The sequence below is a fragment of the Schistocerca piceifrons genome, chromosome X (assembly GCF_021461385.2).
Source record: "Schistocerca piceifrons isolate TAMUIC-IGC-003096 chromosome X, iqSchPice1.1, whole genome shotgun sequence".
Classification (NCBI taxonomy): domain Eukaryota; kingdom Metazoa; phylum Arthropoda; class Insecta; order Orthoptera; family Acrididae; genus Schistocerca; species Schistocerca piceifrons.
The window spans coordinates 307,618,450-307,632,848 of NC_060149.1; the positions used below are offsets into that span (position 1 = coordinate 307,618,450).

Consider the following 14,399-nt stretch of genomic DNA (forward strand, 5'->3'; position numbering starts at 1 on the left):
GCAATACTGACCCGACGACTTATCTTAGAAGAAAGATTAAGAAAAGGCAAACCTACGTTTCTAGCATTTGTAGACTTAGAGAAAGCTTTTGACAATGTTGACTGGAATACTCTCTTTCAAATTCTAAAGGTGGCAGGGGTAAAATACAGGGAGTGAAAGGCTATTTACAATTTGTACAGAAATCAGATGGCAGTTATAAGAGTCGAGGGACATGAAAGGGAAGCAGTGGTTGGGAAGGGAGTGAGACAGGGTTGTAGCCTCTCCCCGATGCTATTCAATCTGTATATTGAGCAAGCAGTAAAGGAAACAAAAGAAAAGTTCGGAGTAGGTATTATAATCCATGGAGAAGAAATAAAAACTTTGAGGTTCGCTGATGACATTGTAATTCTGTCAGAGACAGCAAAGGACTTGGAAGAGCAGTTGAACGGAATGGACAGTGTCTTGAAAGGAGGGTATTAGATGAACATCAACAAAAGCAAAATGAGGATAATGGAATGTAGGCGAATTAAGTCGGGTGATGCTGAGGGAATTAGATTAGGAAATGAGACACTTAAAGTAGTAAAGGAGTTTTGCTGTTTGGGGAGCAAAATAACTGATGATGGTCGAAGAAGAGAGGATATAAACTGTAGACTGGCAATAGCAAGGAAAGCGTTTCTGAAGAAGAGAAATTTGTTAACATCGAGTATTGATTTAAGTGTCAGGAAGTCATTTCTGAAAGTATTTGTATGGAGTGTAGCCATGTATGGAAGTGAAACATGGATGATAAATAGTTTAGACAAGAAGAGAATAGAAGCTTTCGAATTGTGGTGCTACAGAAGAATGCTGAAGATTAGATGGGTAGATCACATAACTAATGATGAGGTATTGAATAGATTTGGGGAGAAGAGGAGTTTGTGGCACAACTTGACTAGAAGAAGGGATCGGTTGGTAGGACATGTTCTGAGGCATCAAGGGATCACCAATTTAGTACTGGAGGTCAGCGTGCAGGGTAAAAATCGTAGAGGGAGACCAAAAGATGAATACACTAAGCAGATTCAGAAGGATGTAGGCTGCAGTAGGTACTGGGAGATGAAAAAGCTTGCACAGGATAGAGTAGGATGGAGAGCTGCATCAAACCAGTCTCAGGACTGAAGGCAACAACAACTACTACTACTACTACTACTTTCCACAACAAACACCCACTGCTGCATTGTTAGTACCATCGCTCCCTTTGTACTGCTCCACTCACAATGGCCCAGCCCATACTGCACTCTGAACTGGTAGGGATCACGTGGCAGGCATACACATTGTGTGCACACTTCGGGAGTGTGGTTAGATGCATACATTCACGTCCAATCGCATCCACTCATCTGGGCCATCTTTATTTGCCCCACCCTGTATGTGTGTCCTCAGGGGAAACTGTCTTAACGTAGTGCTGTCCGTGTGGGCGATGAGGTTTGTGTGCTCTGGATTCGGAGGGCTATGCCGGCAGTAGCTTAGCTAACAGAAGGTTCACCCAAGCCGTATAGGCCAAAGAGGAGGAGCCAGACAAAGTGTGTCCCACAACGGCCTACCGCTCCCCCTTTCCTATCCCAAGCCTGTCCTCACCATGTCCTTTTCTTGTCATTTCCTGTTATATGTATAAGACCCACAACAGCAGAGAAAGAGTCTTTCGGAACGGTGAAGCTTGCGGAAGAGGCACCTTTTCTCTTTGGGTACAAAAAGAGTCCAAGTAGTGACTGTACCCCAGAGGGATGGCTACAGACAGCGTCTGACTCATAGTGAGCGGCTGATTGTAGGCTGGGCATCCTACTGCCTATGTGGAAAGTAACAGGAAACTACCACGCAACATTCCCAACCAGTACATGGTACGTCTCTCCATGTGAAAGATTCCAGAGTTAAAACTTCCCCTCATTCGAATCTGCAGGAGGGGAACACATTGAGAGTAGACATATTTGAAAGGAGGAAAGGAACGATAAGGATTGGAACGTGGAATGTGAGGGCACTGATGCAAGCAGGAAAGCTAGAGAATGATAAACAGGAGATGTAAAGGAACAGATTAGATGCCCTTGGTTTGTGTGAAATGAGATGGGGAGAGAATGGAGAGATAGAAAGTGGAGATTATAAGCTATTTTACTTGGGGGAAATCAAGAGTGATGAAAACAGAGTAGGAATATTGATAGGGCAAAAGCTGAAAAATAAGGTAATGAAGGTACAATATATTGATGGAAGACTGATGATATGACTGAAGGGTACTGCAAAAGATTTGGTGTTAATACAGGTATGTATGCCAACCAGCCAGCATAGAGATGAAGTGGAAGAATATTATGAGAAAATACAGGACCTCATCGAGAAAGAAAATAGAAATGCCTGCATTATCATTATGGAGGACTGGAATGCAGTGGTGGGCGAAGGAAGGGGTGAAGATACAGTAGGAAAAATTGTATTAGGAATAAGAAATGAGAGAGGTGTATGACTAATTAGCTTCTGTAAAGAAAATTCATTAGCAGTGGTTAACACATTATTTGAACACCACAAAAGGAGACGTTACACATGGATATCAAATTTGAATAGGGAAAGCTATCAGTTGGACTACATCCTGATACAAAAAAGGTTTAGGAACTGTTTGAAGAACATCAGAGCTCATCCAGCAGCAGATACAAATTCAGACCACTACCTAGTAGTGGGAGAAATAAAAGTGATGTTGAAAAAAGTCTGGAGAGGTAAAGCAAAAGAAAGACTAAACATAGAAAGACTCAAAGAGGTAGGAAAGGCATCAGATTTGGAAAACGGATTTATGGAGAAATGGGAAAGCGGTAGTGTTGATGGAAGTGTTAATGACAAATGGATAAAAATGAGGGAAGGACACGTGGACTCTGTCAAAGAAGTAACAGGAATTAGTGTGTCCCAAAGTACCAGGAAAGAATGGATAACAGAAAACATGTTAAAAAAGATGGAAGAGCGGAGAAAGTGGAAAAATGTAGAAACTGAAGAAGGCAAAAAGAGGTACAGGAAACTGGATAATGAATTAAGAAGAGAAACTGAAGAAGCAAGGGAAAAATAGATGAAACAGAAATGCGACAAAATAGAGAAAGAGGGAAAGTATGAAATGATGTATAGAGTGGCTAGTGAGATAGTTTTTGAATGTAAAAGAAAGAGGAATAACATGGAAATAGAGCGGATGGTAGTCTAGCAGAAGAACCACAGGAGGTTTTGAACAGATGGCAAGAATATATTGAATGTCTGTATAAGGGGGATGAAATACAAAGCAAAATTAAGGTTGAAGAGGAGCAATATGTGCTGGAAGATGGAAAGGGATTCACCATCTTGGAAGCAGAAGTAGAACAGGCGCGGAAGGAGATGAAGAATAGGAAGGCATGTGGAATTGATGATTTCCCAGCAGAACTGTTGAGTCTGGGAGACAAGGAAAGAAAAGAAATAGTCTACCTCTGTAACGAGATATATGACAAAGGGGAATGGCCAGAGGACTTCCTTGCAACAGTTATGATACCAATAGAGAAAAAAAGAAACACTAAAAAATGTGAAGAGCATAGGACCATCAGTCTAATTTCTCATGCAGCTAAAGTGTTGCTGAGAGTGTTGAATAGAAGGCTATATGGCAAGCTGGATAGAGGGATTGCAAAGGAGCAGTTCGGATTTAGAAGAGGAAAAGGAACAAGAGATGCTATTGGCCTGTTAAGAACTATAGGGGGAAGATATATGGAAAAAGGTAGAGAAATCTTTGCTGTTTTTATAGATTTAGAAAAGGCTTTTGACAGAGTTCAGGGGAACAAAGTGATGGATATTTTGAAGAGGAAAGGAGTGGATTGGAAAGAGAGACGACTGATACAGAATCTGTATTTACACCAGAAAGTAAAGATAAGTATTAGAAATGAAATGTCAGAAGGAAGCAGCATTGGACGAGGTGTTAGACAAGGTTGTTGCCTTTTTCCACTTTTATTTAACGCATACCTTGGAGAGATTATTGCGAAAGGCTTAGATGGGAAAAGAGGAAAATGTGGAAAGAGAATTGAATGTATAGGATTTGCTGATGACATGGTATTAGTGGCAGAAAGTTAGCGGACAGTGAATAACATGCTGAAAGATCTGAATGAAGCTTGTGTGGAATATGGGATGCAAATAAACACAGCAAAAACAAAGAGTGTGGTCATCAGTACAAGGCACAGACTGTCCAATATTAAAATAGGACAGTCTACCATTAGCCAAGTAAGTGCATTTAAATATCTTGGATGCACAATAACAAGACTTGAGATGTCACCAGGAGGTGAAAATTTGAATTGTCATAGCGAAGGAAGCATTCAACAGAAAGAGGAGACTCTTCTGTGGCAAATTAGATAAAGGTCTAAGGAAAAGGCTTGGCAAATGTTTTGTCTGGAAACATGGATGCTGAGACGAGAGAATAAAAAAAGGTTAGAAGCATTTGACATGGAGGAGAATGGAGAGAATAAGCTGGATGGAAAGAGTGAGTAATGAAAGAGTATTGGAAAGGGTTGGTGAGAGAAGATGTCTGCTGAAGGTTGTAAGAGAAAGGGAAAAGAACTCGGGACATTCTTTGAGAAGGGAGTGCTTGCTAGCAGATAGTTTGGAAGGATTGGGTTGTGGGAGAAGACTGAAAGAAGGAGATACAAGATGATAGACCTATGAAAGAAAATGGGAAACTTTGTGGCAGATGAAAACTGTGTGCTGGAGCAAGACTTGAACTCTGAACCTTTGCCTTTCATGGGCAAGTGCTCTACCGACTGAGCTACCAAAGCACGACTCGTGACCTGCCCTCACAGCTTCAGTTCTGCCCATACCTCATCTCCTACCTTTCAAACCTCACAGAAGTGCACATTCCGCTGCAGAGTGAGAATTTCATTCTGGAAAAAATATCTGCCCACAGACCAGTTGCAATGTCAGAAATTGATTTTCTGGGTATATTCTAACCTCTGACTTCTCCTCCATTCCTCCACAACCAAATTATTGATAATACAAGCCCACCCAGCACCCTGCAATGTGAATTTTTCTCTGACTTTCTAATGAGGTCCTTTTTCAGAGCCTATACCATGGCAGACACACCACTGCAGTGCTCAAAATTTTCCTGAGCAAATCTTGCTGCCTATCTTTGTACACCTTTCGTGTCTGAAATCAGATATTATTGGTATGGGTCCCTATAAGACAGCAATGCCCCATATGTGGCCTCACCTCTTGCTTTATGTTTCTCATGACTTGGAAAGTGGCCATTTGCCGTGCAAACTGCCCCTCTCACATGAAGACCCCAGTGCAACTTGATATCAAATGTAACTCACAAATACTTAAAATAGTCAACACAGGTAGTATATCTGTGCCTGACTTACCTCAAATGTTTTTTTGAGCAGAAATTGAACAATTGGCTGTTGCTTTTTATATATATAAAATTCTTGTACAACTTAAACAATTTAAGCAGCACATGCCCGGTAAGTTCTCAGGAGCCAGGATTTAATCAACAAACATCATCATAGTTCAGCCAGTTTACACAAAATATTTATAGATTATTTATGCAAACCATCCTCATGAATCATACTGTCTATTAGTGCAAACCATATAAAAATCCCTACAGTACCTCCTGACATTAGCCTTTATGTACGGCCAGAAAACCGTGTCAGGGGACTTTAGTTTATGATATGTAGCAATAAATAATAGGGGTCCAAGAACACTTCTCTGTGGCACGTATGACAACAGTACCCCTACTTTCTTTGGGACATCTTTTCCTATCCTTACCCTCTGTGTTATGCCCTGCAGACATACCTTTACTAAAGTTATTAATGTGTTTTTTACTCAGCAGTGTCCATTATATTTGCAGCAAGAGCCCATGATGGGCTCTATCGAAAGCATGTGATAGGTGTACATAGATGCATTATAGTCCCCCCCCCCCCTTTCCCTTCCACACACACACACACACACACACACACACACACACACTATCCTTCAATTTTACTGTGTGATCAGAATGGGTGGCTCATCCAGTTGTTTTTGTGAGTCACTTGGCAATCATATTAATCTGACATATTGTACATAATTCTTTTCCCTGCTTCTTACTGACGTGACCTGTGCTGGATTGTGAATATGTGAACCAAAGTGAATGAAAGAGGAAGAGGGGGTGTGACAGTTTATTAAAAAATTATAATGATTTTTGAAACATTTAATTTTAAACAAGTTTTTCTTAAATCATTTTTGTTTTTTCACTGTGCATCAGAAAAAAAAGAAAGGGGGGAAGTGATACTATCCATGATTGTAGAGTTTCTTAACACTTTGAGGTTAAAATGGTAGTTTCAGGGAGAAACCCCTATCACTCAAAGAGTTAATTGAAAAAGAATGGATTGGTAGGAATAAGCAAGACTTGGATGCCTGTAAAACAGTTAGGAAACTATACCATACTGTTACAAATGTAAAAAAGGGGAGACTGAATAATGTAACCCCCAAATCCTCCAAAAATAAATGAAAAATATACCTGTTCAAAAAAGCAGATAAAAATTCACTTGATGCCTTCCTCAGAGACAATCTCCACTCCTTCCAAATTAACAATGTACCGGTAAGTATAGAACAGATTTGGCTTGAATTCAGAGAAATAGCGTCAACAGCAATTGAGAGATTTATACCAAATAAATTAACAAACGAGCTGATCCCCCTTGGTACAGGAAATGGGTCAGAACACTGCTGCAGAAACAAGGAAAAAAACATACCAAATTTAAACGAACGCTGAATGTCCAAGATTGCCGATTTTTTTTGTGGAACCTTATAATTTAGCGCAGACATCAATGTGAGATACTTATAATAGTTTCCACAACGAAACTTTATCTTGAAACTTGGCAGGAAATCCAGAGAGATTGGTTGTATGTAAAGTATGCTGGCGGCAAGACAGCCAATGCCTTCTCTGCACGATAACAACGGAAATACTATCGATGACAGTGCTGTGAAAGCAGAGTTACTGGACACAGCCTTTCGAAATTCCTTCATGAAAGAAGACACAGTAAATATTCCAGATTTCAAATCAAGAACAGCTGCCAACATGAGTAACTTAGAAGTAGATATCCTCTGAGTAGTGAAGGAACTTATGTCACTTAACAAAAGCAAGTCTTCTGGTCCAGACTGTGTACCAATTATATTCCTTTCAGAGTATGCTGCTGCAAAAGCTCCATACTTAACAACCATACACAACCACTCACTGGACGAAAGATCTGTACCCAAAGACTGTGTAGCTGCACAGGCCACACAAATATTCAAGAAAGGTAGTAGGAGTAATCCACATAATTACAGGCCCATATCATTAACGTCGATATGCAACAGGGGTTCGGAACATATATTGTATTCAAACATCATGAACTACCTCAAAGAGAACAGTCTTTTTGACACACAGTCAACACGGATTTGGAAATCATTATTCCTGTGAAAGACAACTAGTTCTTAGCAACTGACAGAAAGTCATCAAGTAAAACAGAAGTGATTCTGGCATTCCCCAAGGTAATGTTACAGGCCCTCTGATTTTCCTTACCTACATAAACGATTTAGGAGACAATCTTAGCAGCCGTCTTATGGTTATTTGCTGATGGTGCTGTCGTTTATTGTCTAGTAAAGTTATCAGAAGATCAAACAAATTGCAAAACGATTTAGAAACGATATGTGAATGGTGCAAAAATTGGCAAACGACCCTAAATAATGAGAAGTGTGAGCTCATTTACGTGAGTGCTGAAAGGAATTTGTTAAACTTCAGTTACATGATAAATCAGTCTAATGCAAAGGCCATAAATTCAACTAAATACCTAGGAATTACAATTGTGAACAATTTAAATAGGAAAGAACACACAGAAAATGTCGTGGGGATAGCAAACCAAAGACTGTGTTTTATTGGCACCTGCAGGGTAAGCAGGAGAGCTTCTGTGATAGCTCAGTGGTAGACCACTTGCCCGCAGAAGGCAAAGGTCCCAAGTTCGAGTCTTGGTCCAGCACACAGTTTTAATTCACCAGGAAGTTTCATAGGGAGAAATGATCATCACAATAAAATAAGGGAAATCAGAGCTCGCACGAAGAGAAACAGGTGTTCGTTTTTTCCGCGCACTGTTCGAGAGTGGAATAATAGAGAACTAATGTGAAGGTGGTTCGATAAATCTTGTGCCAGGTACTTAAGTGTAATTTGCAGAGTATCCACGTCGATGTAGATGTAGGTGATGCAGCTGTTGAAACACCGGACTCACATTTGGAAGGATGGCCCTTCAGATGTAGGGACTCGCAGAAAACCTGAAGGCAAATGCTGAGATGATTCCTTTAAAAAAAGACTAGACCAGTTTCCTTCCACAATCTGAGTTTGTGATCTGTTTATAAGGACTGCTTTGTTGACTGGATGGTGAACCTTTAACTAGATTTCTTTATTTCATTTGAAAATCATGCTGGTAAGAATAAATAACTGAACGGCTCTGTATGAGCCCAAATTTCTGTAATTTGACTGCCATGGACATTACACAACACACAGGTGGATGGTTATAATATATTTTTACCTTTTCTCAGAAATGGCTTTTGGAATTTCAGGAGTAATCTTTTCTTTTATCCATAGTTTATTTATCGTGCTCCACTCTGAAATATCTTGAGCATATTGGTGATATTGTGTGATATTCTTGGCCTAATTAAACAAATCCATAAAGAATCGAGCCATTAGACCCTACACTGGACTCGCATGCGGAAGGACGATGGTTCAATCCCACATCCGGCCATCCTGATTTAGGTTTTCCGTGTTTTGCCTAAATCGCTCCAGGCAAATGTCGGGATGGTTCCTTTGAAAGGCCACGACCGACTTCATTCCCTGTCCTTCCCTAATCCGATCAGACCGATGACCTCACTGTTTGGTCTCTTCCCCCAAACAACCCCCCAACATTAGACTCTTATTCCAGATGAAGTGCACAAATCTGCATCTGGTCTTTGACACTGTATGTGTTCATTAGTGTTTACAAGCTATTTCAATTGAGTGCCTTCAAAAGCCATGACTGATTTAGTTGAGTTACATCCCCATCTTTGTCTATTTGTACACAATATTGATGGATTGGTATACGCTAACCATTCTTCCTTAAAAAGGCGACTCCCCCCTCTCCCCATCTCCATCCCCCACCCTCTCCATCCCCCCATCCATCCCCCCATCCATCCCCCCTCTCTCCATCCACCCACTATGCCCCCCTCTCTCCATCCCGCTTCTCTCCATCTCCCCCTCCATGCCCCTGCATCACCCCCCCCCCCCCCCCCCTATTGCTCTCTTCTGTTAATCTTAGTCAAACAACCATTACCAGGAATGGACTGAACGAGAGTTTTGTAAGCAGACTGGTTTCAGATGTCATTGTGTAAGTAGTCTTTGAGTGAATGTTTTGCAGTTAATTTATTAGCTGTGGCTAATATATTAGGTCATATTTGCTAGGAAGTTGTCAGGTAACTTGTATATCAAGTCTCATTTTCTGTAACCACTTGTTCTGTGTACAAAGTGATAATGTGGATCTTCAGAAAATGCTTTCTACCCTATGCCATCCATGCAGTGTTAAAACATGGAACTAACAGTTGTCTCCGTTTCTCAGTTCCAATTGTGTTACCACTTTCAGTGTTGAAATTTAAACACTAGTTGACTGTTACATACACTTACTTTTTTTTTGCTCTAATTCAAGATGCTCCACTTCATTTATATGAATTTATTGTTAATTATTTGCATGTTCTGTGGATCGTAATTGCAATCGCTCACCCTAATGTGGGACTTTTCAGTTAGTTGATGAATGTAATACACTTTCTCAATGAAAAATATCCCAACATGCTGATGATTTACGTAATTGCCTTTTACAGTAATTATAAGATACATTTAGTTATTTTTATGGTTTTTTCTTAACTTTATCTGTAATACGATATATCTGTCTTACTTCCACACATGCCAACCACCTCTTCCGACCCCCCTCCCCCCCCTCGCTACAGCTGCCCTTCCCATCCCCTCCCCCCCCCCTCCTCCACACACACATTGTATTATTAAACATGTTGTAGGAGGAGTTGTTGAGCAGATATTTCAGTTTGAGCTTGAGTTTGAAATTAGTTTTATTATGTCTGTAAAATAATTTTTCCATGTATTTCTATGAAATAATTCTAAGAAAAAACATAAAGTACGAATTTTTGTATTTTTCAGTTCAGACTGTAATTTATGCAATGGTCAGACACTGAAGCATGGCCAAGAAGACGGAGGCCATGCGTGGTTTTAATGTGTCTGTTGTGGGGTTGTCAGGCACAGAGAAGGATAAAGGACAAGCTGGAGTTGGCAAATCTTGCCTGTGCAATAGGTTCATGCGCTCACTTGCTGATGATTATAGTGTTGATCACATATCTGTTCTAAGCCAGGTATGTTATTCATACAGTAATTAAATTGAAATGTGAATGTGATTTATCCATAGAATGTTGTGATCTGGAAGTAGGTCTTGCAAATAAGGTAACAGGAGCTTGTAATAAAATGAGATTTGTGGGACTCGTGCAGATAAATTAAATAAATGCTACTTATAATGTTTTGGTTATGTAATATGACATACTGATTTCATTTATAGCTATAGCTCGGAAAGAAAAATGATGTTATCATGAAGAAAATTATGTTAAAGTGCAATGATTTGTGTTGAAGAATTTTCAGCATTAATGTGATGGTGTTATTCCTTTTGCGTGGATGATTCTTGCTGTGATAACTGTTGTCTCGTTACGGCATCCTTTTGAAAACATTTGTAAAATCCATCATTAAACTCAAGTGGAAGAACAAAAGATGTTTGATCAAACTCAGAATGTACTTTTGATGTCAGTAGTTTTCATTTGCTAAAGTATACTGAAGGAATGCTGTTGTTTCTTCACACTGTGTAACTTTTTGTGATCATATCACATTTGGAAAGCACTGAGTGAGTGGTAGTATTACAGGACTTGCATATGGATAGTATTAATACTGAGGGTGGTCATGTGACAGTTTACAGTGGACAACAGTTCACTTATGAGAACGTAGTAAACTGTTGAAAACTTGTAATGGGAACAAGTATGGTAGCCAAAAACAGAAATATGTGGAGTGTCTTGGTAGATGCAACTTCAGTAATAAGCTGCTGATTGCAATAGTTGTATATGTCTTGAAAAGAACTGTTTTCACAGTAGTCACGAACAAAGTTGTTTTAAATGAACAGATGACATCATTTAGCCATTGAATAGAGCCTCAGAAGCACTTAATTTGAATGTCATAGTGGGGAGAATCCCACGTGTAATTTGTAGGCAAAGAAATCATATTATTTATATATATATCAAAACAAAAATTCCTCTTAAGTCTAGTGTAAACTTGTGCAATTGTACTCTACAAGCAATCATTGGATTGGGTTTATGATTCAGGGTAGTTTATCTGAATTGGAGGTCATTGTTGAGGCCAGAGGCGGCACTACGCGGTATTAACCTGGTGCCTGCTGTGAGTGGTTATTTTATTTTATTTTTTTGGTCCTACATGCTTATGTTTGGTGCCATTTCAAATTTTTTGACCAGTTTCCCATTCATTACTAAAGTTGACTCTCCATTCTAAACTATGTATTTATTTCTACTAGACAAGAAATCCTCACTCCAGTTAAATGTCTGAACAGATAGTCTACAAACACATGTGTAAGTGATTAAATCGTAATGCATAACTGTGACTAAAATGTTTCTGAAAGTCAAAATGACATGGCATTTGCCTGGCCATCATTATGTGAAGTCTTAGAAAGTCATTTTACCTTTTGCAGTTCTTGTTACTAAAACTTTTTTGCATCTTTTTTCTTTATCTGTTATACTTGTGAGCTAGCAAAGTACATCCCCTGTTCAAGAGTTTCTTGACTAAATTTTATGTTTATCTGTCCAGTATGTCTACTCGCTGCACACACCGTTAGCTTAATTTTGTTTTTGTTTATATCTATGAGATGAGGAGCATTCATACAATTGATTCATACAGGTGGGGAAAAAATAAAGATAGAAATCTCAACTTTCCCGTATTTATTAGTTCTTCTCTGCTAGGTATTCCTGCAAGTTTACACATTTTCCCTGCAATGTACAACCTGTCATATGCCATGGCCACAGAAGCCCACAATGTCATTGTGGAAAAAAGTTTTCTATTGCAGCAATCCCCTCTTAATCATGACAATGGTTCCTTCTGTTACTAAGGGGACCACACCCTGCCTATCTAACCCATGTTAATTTAGGCAAGTATTTGACCCATTTCTAAAAAAAACTATTTGATTCAGGACCTTAATATTTTTACCGTGTGTTTCATGTTGCTAATAGAGTCAACTGTACTAAAATATACTTTATCTATTTTATAGTTTTTAAGAAATACTTTTTAAAATTTATTAACAAAAAATATTGAGTTTTTTCTGCAGAAAATATTTTTTTGTGAACTTCCTAATGGGGGAATATTAATGAATGTAATATCAGAGGTGGCTTTTATGTTACATAGTCTCTCTGAAAATTTCATTCATTTATCTATCATAGTTTGTGATATAATGGGGCATATGTACTGAAAATTTTAGTTTGTGGGAGATTGACTTTAAAGAAAAAAACTTTTGAAATTTTTTACTTACAGTTCATTAAAACTGTCCTGCTGCATATGATGGCCCTTCTTTGGCCTCTAGCAGGTCTTCCAGCTTCTTTTGCACCTTCCTGGATGTTTGTCTAGCTTTCTTGACCATATTAGATGCAGACCTGTCTACATTGGCTGTCCTCATTTTATCGCAATGTTGCAGCCCAATGATCATATTTTCACCAGGATTAATTCCCAGCTTTTTCAGTACCCAACACTTTCAAATATTATCACAATTGAATGTAATAACAGTGTCATGAACTCCTAGTTTCATTGTATGCATGCCTACAAATACAGTTTTAGGAAGGCGGTTCCAAATTATGCTGTTGAAACATTCATTTAGGTTCTGTGTCTGCCCATGCAGACATTTCCTTAGGTCAGGATGAGACAAGTCTCTGAAAATAGGTTTAATTGCTGTAATAACAGCAGCAGGAAGAGAATACTGCTGAGAATAAGATTCTCCAGTTGCCTGATCCTTATTGTATTTGCACCATGAATTTTCTCCTGATGGACACAATCCATGACATGGTTTATCATGAGTAGAGGACTTATGGAAGAATATGGCCCAAACTTCTCATTTCATTGCCTCCAGATTTTCTTTATTTCTCCTAATTGCCTGCCCATAGTATATCTGCAAGTTTTCTATTTCAGTTGTAGTTAACTGACCTTGTCCGGTCAACAGTTTTCCACCTTCTAATTTTTTTCCTCTCATATCAGCAGTTAGTTTTCTCAGCCTTGTTCCCAAACATTTTTGAACATGGCTTACATATTCTATTTTGCTAATAATGGCATCTCCGTATGGCTTAGAGTTCACCACATTGTTTTATGCCTTACTGTCACCATCGCCCAAATATTTGGTGTACCGTACGCCTCTTGTTTCTACAGACCGATGAAATATTTGTTGTACTCCATGAACTTCCATACCACCACTTGTTCCTCTAAAATTAGCCACACAGTTGTGTTCTTTATGTTCATTGACTTTACAACATTTGCAATATTTAGACATTATCTCCACATGTAACACTTTACCGGTGTCTACACTCGTTGCAGTCACTACTCCTTTCAGAGAAGTATGTCTCCTTTCTGCCAACTTCCATCAAGTGCAACTGCAATACCCGAACATCCGTCATTTTCTTCCACTGCTTCCCTAGCAGCCAGTTTCATGCTTTCCTCACTGACCTCACATACAACTTTCTCTAATATTGTAGTCAGTTTTTCAAATTTATTTGGTGGTTGATGTAAGTTCATCACTGAACAAAATGTTCTCCCTGCAGCCATGCCCTTGCCAATGGATCGTAGGGCATAAACTAATCTAGTATTGATTTCATAAGGGCCGCTTGCATCTGGTTTTGAAGAACTCATAAATGAAATCACAGCTGAGCATTTAATGCAAATTAAATCCAAAGAAATTGCTAGGCCTTTTCTCCCACTGGCACTCTCACAAATTTTAACACTCTGTGACTCACCACACTGTCTACATTGTACAAATTTAGAAATCACATCTGACAATATTATCAAATTTATAATGATGTTACTGCACCCCTTGTCACTTACAGTAAATTCATTGTAACTCCCATGAAGTGGTGAGAGCTTCTTTGATGGTGCACTTGTTGAAGAATTACAATTAGAAACATCGTTGCCAGGTGACATAACCTCTTGTACAGAAAGCTTTCTAAAGTTGATTCCTCTAAATTGTCGTTTGTTGAAAATGCCTTTACGTTTCGTCATCTGCAATAAACACAACAAAACACACGTAAACAAGTACTGCGAACGTAAGTATAACAACTACTCGCAATTACACTTGAACAAAACT

The 14,399-nt window shown here is 39.0% G+C and overlaps 1 protein-coding gene across 4 annotated transcripts in view; it reads left to right on the forward strand.

Moving 5' to 3' along the window:
- Positions 1-14,399, forward strand: part of LOC124721237 (rho GTPase-activating protein 190) — a 301,992-nt gene that overhangs the window by 20,101 nt on the left and 267,492 nt on the right. For all 4 annotated transcript variants that reach the window (XM_047246094.1, XM_047246095.1, XM_047246096.1 and 1 more), the window contains exon 2: positions 10,160-10,368. In XM_047246094.1, the coding sequence (XP_047102050.1) occupies positions 10,198-10,368 (171 nt within the window). In that variant the 5' untranslated portion in view covers positions 10,160-10,197. The remainder of the gene's footprint in view (positions 1-10,159; positions 10,369-14,399) is intronic.